The sequence below is a fragment of the Suricata suricatta genome, chromosome 10 (assembly GCF_006229205.1).
Source record: "Suricata suricatta isolate VVHF042 chromosome 10, meerkat_22Aug2017_6uvM2_HiC, whole genome shotgun sequence".
Classification (NCBI taxonomy): Eukaryota; Metazoa; Chordata; class Mammalia; order Carnivora; family Herpestidae; genus Suricata; species Suricata suricatta.
The window spans coordinates 115,788,247-115,799,867 of record NC_043709.1 but is presented as its reverse complement, the minus strand read 5'-3'; the positions used below and the strand labels follow the sequence as shown (position 1 = coordinate 115,799,867).

At 43.0% G+C, this 11,621-nt stretch overlaps 1 protein-coding gene across 1 annotated transcript in view; it reads left to right on the top strand.

The window, feature by feature from the left end:
• Nucleotides 1-11,621, top strand: part of ST8SIA6 (ST8 alpha-N-acetyl-neuraminide alpha-2,8-sialyltransferase 6) — a 154,392-nt gene that overhangs the window by 132,392 nt on the left and 10,379 nt on the right. The window contains exon 7 of the mRNA XM_029955579.1: nt 9,745-9,889. Within this exon, the coding sequence (XP_029811439.1) occupies nt 9,745-9,889 (145 nt within the window). The remainder of the gene's footprint in view (nt 1-9,744; nt 9,890-11,621) is intronic.

The window sequence follows — 11,621 nt, the reverse complement described above, 5'->3', positions numbered from 1 at the left end:
TTTATTTATTTTTGAGAGACAGAGCGTGAACAGGGGAGGGGCAGAGAGAGAAAGGGACATGGAATCCGAAGCAGACTCCAGGCTGAGCTGTGAGCACAGAGCCCAGCATGGGGCTTGAACCGATGAACTGTGAGATCATGACCTGAGCTGAAGTTGGACACTCAACCGAGCCACCCAGGCGCCCCTCTCTGTGTCACATACTTGTCTCTTTTAATTTTCTTGGTTTTGCCACAGTTTTGCTTTATTCTTTCTCGCTCGCCTTTCTCCTTTCCCCTGCAGTTACGCCTCATGTAAAAACTGAAAGCTGGAAAATATTTTATGAATTAGTTAAATCGTTCAAAAACGTAGAAGCTTGGGAACACAATATTTCTATTGTTTCTGGCTCCAACAGCCTCCTGGGGATTTTCATCCCATGTGGTTCAGCGCTGCTTCACACAGAAGAGATTCCCAGTGTTCCATTGGCTTCATCTTTTTGAACATAGTTAACAAATTGCGAACCACCTTTATTGCTTTGCTAGGAAGCCTTCCATTTTCTGTCTCTCTCACAAAGTGCACTTCCTCTGCTCCGATATGAGGGAGGGGACAGAGTCTCTTTTATTCCTCCACGTGTCCCCAGCATGGTGCCTGGACCACAGAATGCCCGTGACAAATACTAGTGAAGTGAAGGAATTCCACAGGGGCCATCAACTCTTTTGAAGAGTTCCAACTTTGCAGAGTCGGTATATATAATATTTGCAGGCAGCTATTAAATCTCCTTGCCTCTGTCCTTCTCCAATCTGGACGTTGTTAGGTGTGTTTTGTTTTGTGTTTAACCTGTCAGAATTTCAGTTCTCCCGCCAGCAGACCTGCCTGCACACAGGGGTCCTGGCTTTTCAACGTGCCTTCGAAGGCAGAGTTCACACAGCAGACCCAGCGCAGAGGACGGTGTGTCTCTCCCCTCTTCCTGTGGCCTCTGTTTTTCTAACTATGTTGTTTGCATCGCATTTGAATGTTAGTGAGCCACTCCACCCCGCTCTTATCCCTAATCTATTTAAAACCTGAATGGAAATCTTATTCCTCAAAGGCTTCTCACCAGGGATGATTTATTCCCAGTCTCTCATACCAAATTCTTCTTTCTTTTTTAAAGTTTATTCATTTATTTTGAGAGGGAGAGAGAGTGCTGAAAGGGCAAAGAGAGAAGGAAAGAGAGAATCCCAGCAGGCTCAGCAACATCAGTGCAGAGCCGGATGCGGGGCTCAAACTCATGAACCGTGACATCATGACCTGAGCCGAACGTGAGAGTTGAACGCTTAACTGATTGAGCCACCCAGGTGCCCCAAGTCCAAATTATTCTTTCTCTCCCACCTTCCCCATGCCACGACACCACAGTGCTACACACACACACACACACACACACACACACACACACACACACATACCCACCCAGGCTCACACAGAGCCCAGTGTGGCCACGAGAGCACGACAAGGTGCGTGGAGACTGGGCCGGGTGTCACATCATGTTACACCGATAGTTACAGGATACAAAAGGCCCTTTAAATGCAATTTTTAAAATGTTTTTTATTTATTTTTGAGAGACAGGGAGAGACAGCATGAGCAGGGGAGGGTCAGAGAGAGAGGGAGACACAGAATCTGAAGCAGGCTCCAGGCTCTGAGCTAGCTGTCAGCATGGAGCCCGATGCAGAGCTCGAATCCACAAACCGTGAGATCATGACCTGAGCTGAAACTGGTCGCTTAACCGACTGAGTCACCCAGGCGCCCCAAGGCCCTTTGAGTCCACAGCTCTCTCTTACCTTTTTTTGACAATGGCTTCCAATTATGAACTTGAGGGTTCTAGAAAAATCTATGGGATAGTAAGATATGGTGGTTCAAACCGGCACAGTTTACTTAATGTCCCCCAGTTCCTTTGTAGGGAACATTGCACACCATGGTGCTTTGTAGGGTATTGACTGGGGCGGGGGAGGGAGGTTTCTGGTAAGGGTTTGAGTTCTGGGTTTGACTCCCAGCTTTGCCATTTACTGTTTTACAATTTCTGGGGAGGAAAAGGATTTTCCTCTGCCCTTCTGAGTTCCTGTCTGAGACCTCTATAACAAAAGAGAAATGAATGAGAAAAAGAAACAGAACTTTATGGACATGTAGACCCCATGGACGACACCTTCCTGGGGCGACTTCGAATTCAGGCCCAGATCCCTTCCTCATGTGGACAGGGCAGGGGGACGTTGGCCTCTTGGGAAGAGTCAGTGGGTTTAGGACAGATGAGGGCCCTTAGGTGACCAGTTGGGAGGTGAGATAGTTTACGACAAAGTCTGAGTGTGACGTCGACATCTCGTCTCCTCTCCTCTGATAAGAACCTGTCTGCTGCTGGTGGTGGGATGCCGAGCAGGGGACTTATGACTGTTGGGCTCCTTGAGCAGATAAAGGGAATTCAAAAAAATCTTCCTGCATTTGCTGCTTTTCAAGTGCCTGCGGCTCAAAATCATCAATGTACCAAAGCCGTGTATTTGAGGGTAGGTGTCGTAACTGCCACCCTTCACATGCATCCTTGAGACCTGTTTGTTTTCTTCCTTACTAGACCATAAATACCATTAAGACAGAGACAGTGCTTGGTTTATTCATCCCTGTGTGGACGGTGGCTCCCTCAGTGCTCAGTAACTACCCTGGCACTAAACACATATGAATGAGTATGTGATGTGTGACCTCCGTACCTTTTATGAGCCTGGGTTGTTCTCAACTGTGAAATAAGTGACATCTCTACTTAGTTTGTAGGGTTATTGTGAGGCTTTATGAGATAGTATATGTGGAATATTTAGCATCTAGTGAGAATGCACAACGTGTTTGGTATTTTTATTAGTGGTCCGTCAATGAATTATACAATGTAGAGTAGATGTAGAAGAAAGGCCAAAAAAAGAAAACCCAATGGGGGAGGGGGCGGGGACCTCAACAGGAAAGAGGCAGTGAGTTGGGGTATTGCTCCGTCCAAGCATGTTGCAGTTTTGATGAGGGAAAAGAAATGTGACTGGTTTAGAACTGATTAGGATGATAAGTTAGCCCCTGGAGGTTGTGCAAGCACTTAAGTTATAAAACTCCCTTTCCTCAGGTCCTCATTAGAGTCTTAGAGAATGGATCTCAGAAGAAGGCAGCTATTTATTAACGCTTGCAAGTGCCCGGACCCTCTGCCTCACCCTGAGCATCTTATTAAGGAGTTTGGGGGGATTTGACAGAGACGCCTGTGAGCCTGAGCCAGGTCGGTTAGGTCGTCAGTATTCAGAGTGTCCTCCGGAGCCCTTCACATTAGGAACCTCAGGCGCTCATTAACATTTCATGGAAATCCAGGAAGCATCCCAGTGAGAACTGAAGAAGAATTCTGACCTGAGACCTAAAACGGATAGAAAAACACAAAACAGAAAATAAAGGATAAGAGAACACTCAGCCCTGGCAGGGTCAAAGGAGTTTCTGCCGTTTTAAAAAAGATCCCCTTCTCAGAATTGTATCTCCTGGACCAAATGTGATACGAAGATGATTTGCACGTTTTCAGACACTGTCTTTTTAGGTTTAGGCTACAAGTGTGAAGCCCAACCTGCTTCTCAAGAAGGAAGCACTTTGGAAAGGATGTAAATTCTTTCTAGTTCTGGAACTCCCTGAGGTTCAAAAGGTCTTTGTGTTTTCCTGGGCATGGAAGGGAGTAATCTTTGCTTTTTTTTTTTTTTTTTAAGCTCATTTATTTATCTTTGAGAGAGACTGGGGGAGGGGCAGAGACAGAGAGACAGAGAATCTCAAGCAGGCTCCGCACTCAGCACAGAGCCTGAGGTGGGGCTTGATCCTACCAACTGCAAGATCATGATCTGAGCTGAAACCAAGAGTCTGTCGCTTAACAATGGAGCAACCAGGTGCTCCTAATCTTTCCTTTTTGAAACCAGATTGTGTAAAGGAAGTTGCTTGAAGGTATGATAGAGCAAGCATTAGATCAACATCAAGCTAGGGGTTTCTTTCCCATTAACATTGGATCACATTGGCTGGACTGCTTTAAACTTGACTCCCAGGGGAATCCTGTGTGTCATGTAAAACCAGAGCCTTGAATGCCTCAGTTATATATAGGATTAAAGTATTTATATGTAAATTTCTTGCCATCTTTGAGTTGTGAACGGGCAGGTTTTCAGTGAGGTTGTGGTAGTGCCATGATGGAAAGCATCTCAAGGAAGAAACTCAAATGAAATTATTACCCCAGTTATAACACACTCTAGTGTAAACTGCAGAGAATTGAAAGTCAGAGGACTTAGGTTGGGGTCATTTACAACCCGGGTGCCTTGGTCAAGTCACTTAACCTCTCTCAACTCCAGTTTTCTCGTCTCTGAAATGAGAATGATCTTTTCTGTTTCCCTACCTTCCACAAAACACTAGAGCTGAAACAAAACTCAAAACCAAGTTCTTTGCCACTTTGTAACAGGGATCACCTCTTCTCCATTGTCCTCTAATAATAACCTGTCCCTCATTTCCATCTGAGACCTCATCAGAACAGCCTTTAGGTAACATCCATATTTCTTCCAGTATTCTGCTTCTTACTAAGAAGATGGAAGTTTTCTCTACAGAGCTCCTCTTTTTTTCCTGAGCTCTTAACAGGATTGCCTTTAAAATTTGGTTCATGGCCTTCTAGACCTTTTCTAGCATGCGCCTAAAAACTCTTCCCATCATCCAGTTCAAGAGCCACTTGTACATTTCTCGGCATGTATTTGTCACAGGAGCACCCCGACTTCTTCATACCTGTATCTGTATTGGGGTTTTCTAGAGGGACAGAATCAATAGGATATATCTAGATAGATCGAGATTTATTTTGAGGGATTGGCTCACACAGTTATGGGGGCTGAGAAGTCTCACTTTCCACCATCTGCAAGCTGGAAACCCAGGAAAGCTGGTCATATAGTTCCAGTCCAAACCTGAGGGCCTGGGAGCCAAAGAAGCCAATGGTGAAGGCTCTCATCTGAATTTCAAGGCCCAAGAAGTCGGGGAAAGGGGGCAGGGGTATAAGTTCTCACCTTGAGCCTGAAGGTCTGAGAACCAGGGGCACCGATGCCTGATGACAGGAGAAGATGGACAGGAGAAGATGGACACTGATGCCTGATGACAGGAGAAGATGGACACCAATGACTGATGACAGGAGAAGATGGACACCGATGTCTGATGACAGAAGATGGACACCGATGTCTGATGACAAGAGAAGATGGACACCATTGTCTGATGACAATAAAAGATGGATTGCTTCTTGGCCTTTTGGCTAAGATCAAGTGCAATAAAAGATGGACACTGATGTCTGATGCCAGGAGAAGATGGACACTGATGTCTGGTGACAGGATAAGATGGACACCATTGCCTGGTGACAATAGAAGATGGACACCGATGTCTGGTGCCAGGAGAAGATGGACAGAGAAGATGGACACCGATGTCTGATGACAGGAGAAGATGGACACCGATGTCTGGTGCCAGGAGAAGATGGACACCGATGCCTGGTGACAGGAGAAGATGGACAGAGAAGATGAACACCGATGTCTGATGCCAGGAGAAGATGGACAGCCCAGCTCAAGCAGAGGAAGATTTACCTTCTTCCATCTTTTGTTGTGCTTGGTCCATTGACAGATTGGACGATGTCCATCTGCACTGGGCAGGACGGTCTTTTCTACTCAGTCCAGCACATCAGGTGCTCATCTCTTCCAGACGCACCCTCACTGACAGACCCAGAGTAGTATCTGGGCAGTGCCTCGGCCCAAACTGACACATCAGGTTAACCATCACATCTAGTTAATACCAACAGTGCCCATGTTTTAAATGTTTCCTGCTCTTTTTATACAATAAGGGTGGAAATTGTTCATGATTGTGACCATACCTAGTTGACATTAGAGTCTCCAGAGACCAGAAGTGACTCTGCTTAGGGATGATGGGAAATGGGATAGCAGAGGTAAAATTCCATTTTGTTCTGTTTGCTATAATACCTCAGCTTTATACAGACACTGGCTACCACAAGGGTCTCTACATAACAAGGATGAGCTGGGAAGTGACAACATACATTTATAATTCTGCCATTGAATATAAACCTTTACTAAGTCCCATTGTAAAAACAAGTTTTAGAAATGAAATTTGGGATAATTATTTTGGTATTTTTCCTGGGAGGTTATTATGAGTGATAAGGTGTTTCACATTGATTTTTGATAGTGATTTCTTGTTTTAAGTGCAAAGGCAATGGCTTAACCAATTCTGGCCTATCCATACAGTGGAATAGTGCTCTAGCATTGAAAAAGAAGAATCTGCGGATACACACAGCCATGTGGGTGGATTGTCAGAGCATTTATACTGGGAGAAGGAAGTCTTACGCAAAAGTATTTGCAGTATATGATTTTGTTGATATGGATTCTAGAATAGGCAAACTGATCTTTTTGTTGTTGTTAATACTTATTTTAGAGAGAGAGGGAGAGAGACAGAGCATGAGTGGTCAAGGGGCAGAGAGAGAGGGACACACAGAATCCAAAGCAGGCTCCAGATCTGAGCTGTCAGCATAGAGCCCAACGCGGGGCTTGAACTCACAAACTATGAGACCATGACCTGAGCCGAAGTTAGACGCTCAACTGACTGCACTGCCCAGGTGCCCTGGCAAACTGGACTTTGGTAAAAACTCTGATGACAAAAGGGCTTACTTGGAGGTGGGTAAGAGCTGGAGACAGGCTGGGAGGGGTTAGGAGGGAATTCTCTAGGGGGTAGGCAATAGTCTATATTTTGACAGGGGTTGGGTTACAGGGGTGTGTGCATTTTTCAAAACTCATCAAATGTGCTTATGATTCTATTGTATGTATATCTTACCCACAAATGTAAACAAAATAATGACATAAGTCCTGAGGTGTTTGGCAGTGAAGTAACCAATATCTGTGTTTGACTTTGAATTGTGATAACTATAACAACAAAAATGGATTGATGGATACACAATAATAACACAATAAGGCAAATGCAACAAGCGAATTGTAGAATCTAGCTGGTAGTTATCCAAGTACTCATTGTCCAATTCTTTGCATTTTCATGTGGCTTTGAAAATTTTATAGTACATTGTTAAAAATGCAATTTCAGAAAAAGAACTATTAATATAAAAAACCACAAAGGATACACTGGTTAGTGTTTTTTGATGATGCAATCAATATTCTTTTTTTTTAATGTTTTTTATTTTTGAAGGATAGAGAGACAGGACATGAATGGCAGAGGGGCAGAGAGAGGGGGAGGCACAGAATCCTAAATGGGCTCCAAGCTCTTAGCTGTCAGCACAGAGCCTGACATGGGGCTTGAACTCATGAACCATGAGATCATGACCTGAGCTGACGTCAGACTAACCGACTGAGCCACCCAGGTGCCCCTGCAATATTTTTTTAAGCACTCTCCTTAGAGAAGTTAAGCTACTTGTTAAAGGTAAATGGGAATTTATTCCATTGCCTTTGACATTTAAAATAATAAACACATAAGAATTTCTAAATTCACAATATGAATTGTTATGAAATTAAATTTGTAATTAAAAACTACTTGGCATCATGTTTTTGACTGCACATCGTTTCATTTTCAAATATTCCTTTTGTTAATCTCCATGAACTATCTTTGAGACATGATAGGTTCTGAAATCCAAAGAGGGATAAGCAGGTGATGGAATTCGATTAAGAAGAAGGTACTATTGAAATAATATAAATGAACTGGTAAGTATGGTTGAAAATATTGACTTCAGGGTGTAAACCATATCACAGCACTGACTTTTTATACCCCGAGAATTATTGACATTCAGGAAGACTGGAATGTAATTCAACATGACGTGACGGTTTCGAGCATTGTATTTTTTCAGAAGGACACAATTCAAGAGGGACATGTAAAAGATGATCCTTCAGGACCAAAAACCAATCAATGGGGAAGGACCAGTTATGATTCTAGGGTGTCACCAGCGACCACAGTCAGCCCTTTTCACTGAATATTCACTGTCCTTGCGCTAGAATTGAATCCTGCTTTACTCTGTATTTTTTTTCCTTTTCTATACTTTTATTTAAATGTCAGTTAACAGTGTACTATTTATTAGTTTCAGTAGTAGGATTTTGTGATTCATCACTTACATACAACACCCAGTGCTTACCACCAGTGCCTTCTGTAATCCCCATCAGTATTTAACCTCTCCACACCCACGTCCCATCCGGCAACCCTCAGTTTGTTCTCTGTCCTTAAGAGTCTGTCTGAGACATACTTTTAAATAATACGGAGAAATAAGCCAAGGTTTAAAGAGGAGCACGATGACTAAAATAATGAAAAGCTGGTCCTGGGAGGAAGATCTGAGAGACAAGAGAAACTTCTCTAAAGGCTTCAAGATGGAAAAGGTTCAAGTTCTGCTTGAAGATTACCGTTTTCAAGTACATGAAGTGTTTTTATGGAGAGATTCTATGAAAACTAACAAGGGGAATGGATTTAAGTTGAGAGAGAGCAGAGTTGTGCAAATGGGAGAATCTCTTGACTTCAAGGTTGATTAGACTCTAGAATAATTACCAGGTAATGCTGTGGACCCTGCATCCCTGGGGAATTATGGAAATAAAGTATAAATTTTGAGAGGATCTAGATGGACCTGCCAGAGGTTGGGGGCAAACTCAGACGATCCCTGGAAGGACCTGACTGGGCCTACATTCTATTAATAATGTTTTGCTCCATGTAAGAATTTTAAACACAACTTGGTATTAAATTATATTTTTCTTGGGGCACCTGGGTGGCTCAGTCAGTTAAGCGTCTGACCTCAGCTCAGGTCATGATCTCACAGTCTGTGGGTTTGATCCCCATGATGGGCTCTGTGCTGACAGCTCAGAGCCTGAAGCCTGCTTCCGATTCTGTGTCTCCCTCTCTGTCTGTTCCTCCCCTGCTCTCTCTCTCTCAAAAATGACTAAATGTTAAAAAAAAATTGAAAAGGAGTCAATGCATTTTTCTAGGTTTTCTATAAGGAATAGCAGCTTTATGTTTACTTCATGTAGAAATTCACGGTGTTACTTTACATCAGTGTGACTCTGGATAGTAATACTATATTGCATGCTTGAAATTTGCAAAAGGGGTAAATCTTAACTGTTCTCGCCACAAAAAAGGGGGGAGGAAGAAAATTATAACCATATGAGTTGATGGGTATGTCAGTTAGCTTGTAGTGGGAATTATTCCACAATGTATAAACATTTAAAAACGTGACGTTGTGCACCTTAAATATAAACACTTTGTGCTTGTGAATTAAATCACTAAAGCTAGAAACAAATCATTGCGTTGAATGGTTCTTCTTTTCATTGGACTTACTTCCTAATAAATGACTACATGTTGTTTTGGTGACTGTAACACTGTTCTTAATTTAGCTTCTGTACTTTATGATTCTTATGAAATAATTACAATACGTCCTTGGCATTTTTCTCTTTTATGTTACAATATGGTCATTATGCGGACATTTGTATATGTGAACCATTACGTTAACGAGTATTTTCTGCTGGTGAGAGGGTGCCTACCTGAGCGTCCGTTTTACCTTCTTTGCCCTCTTTTCCTGCCAGGTAACCATTTCACTATCCGGGCCAGTTATGACGCTGCGAGATGAAAATGTCATCTCGATGAATGGTTTCTTTCTGAGAGGCAGCCGGGCAAAACCCTCTTGTACTGTCCATTGTAGCTTCTATTTCCGTTGTTGTTTAATCGCATTCCTTGGTTCACTTTTCTTCTTATCCTCTGCAGAGCAAAACTTGCTTCCTGTTGCGATGCTGCCCAAAACTTCATTGTTTCTCAGAATAACACTCCAGCTGGGACCAACATGAGTTACGAGGTGGAAAGCAAAAACGAAATCCTAATTAGAGAGAACATTTTTAATATGTTTCCAGTGGTGAGTACGGGTTTGTTGTGGGTTATTTGTGTCCCCATTCCACATGACTCTCCTCTCACTTGATGTTGTAACTTAACACAAATGGAGGTGTTAACTTAGAATCAAAATACCATGTGTGGCTTTGCTGTGGAAGATGTTTGTAGGGATCCATTTTACAAAGGCGGTTTTGGGGGGGGCGCCTGGGTGGCTCAGTCGGTGAGCGTCCGAGTCTAGATACGAACTCAGGTCATTGTCTCAGGGTTGTGGGATGGAACCCTGCATTGGGCTCTGCACTGAGTGTGGAGCCTGCTTGAGAGTCTCTCTTTTCCTCTCTCTGCCCCTCCCCTGCTCACCTCACTCAGTGTCTCTAAAAAATAAACAAACAAAAAGGCAATTTTGAATGCAAGTAGCTCTGTGGGGAAGGTAGTTATGTCTTAAAATGTAAGCTCTCTGAGTCCTTGAGTCTCTGGGACTCATCCTTGAATGAGCTGAGGTCCTCGGGCTTTCTGCACGGTAATTACTGGGGTTTGGGAACAGGGCCGTTTTTCACCTGGAATGAGATTCGCCCCGTTGTCAGTTTTGGTGACTGAATCAATTTGTCTACAAAGAACTGTGGGTTTATGTGGCTAATCTTTGGGAAGTAAATATGTTAAGAATTTGCAGTCAATGAACATAACCTCACAAGACAGGGACTTGTAGGTGGTGTGTTTATTGATGTATCCCAAGCTCTAGAACATTCTCCAGTGCATATATATGCATTCATTACATATTCGTTAAATAAACTCGTGAATAATGACACAGGATCATTACAAGAATACAAGAAGAAACTTCTCCTTGAATATAAGTCTGAACTTGGGGAAAATTTTTGTCCTGAAGAACGTCCTGTTGCTTATTAACACACACTCGTGGGCATCTTTTCATGATTTGATTAAAAGCAATTAAGCTAAGGCACTGTGGTCAAACGTGGGCTGACTTTACCAACCGTAGAACATTCAGTTCTTGCCATTCATTTCCTTTTGTTAGACCTTTGACCTCTTACAGTGGATTTATTAGTCATGCAAGTTGTCCATTTTTTCTTTTAATATTGCAATTCAAAGGAAGACAAATTTGCTGGGAATGATCGAGAACTGAATAACAAATGATAAGGAATAAAACTGCAAATTTCCTGGGAAGAAAGGGGTACCAAAAATAACTCATAAAGCATTCTAAAATTGCCGTCATGATCCACTGAAATTACCAATAATCAAAAAGAAAGTAAAGCATATTCTGTTGCTTATCAAGGAAGGCCTGGAAGAATTTCACAGTGAACAACTCTTTCACCTTTGCATTTGTTTCTAGTATTTTCCTTGCCTTAGACTGACAAGAACAGAGGAGCAGCAGGTACTTTTTTGCTTGTAATTGGCACCTTGAAAAGAATAATTTAACCGAGACCTGATATTCTGTATGCCATTAACAACAGCATCTATTTTCCAGATTTTTCAGAATCGGGGGAGGGGCAATTCTGAAGTCAGTACAATAACAGTTGCAAAGCTAAGCCGCTCCCTTTCCATGGATGAGGCGCATGAGGGAGCTGACCTCCTCCTCACCCTGCTTCTTGCACACCCCCCCCCCCCGTGCTCCCCTCTGCCACCCTGAGCTCTGGGGCACACAGCAAGCAGATGACAGTAGATACTGCTGATGAATGTCGCCAAGTCATTTCCTCCAAACTCTTCTGCTAAGTTATTTCAAAAGAAAACAACGAAGTCGGTTTTCA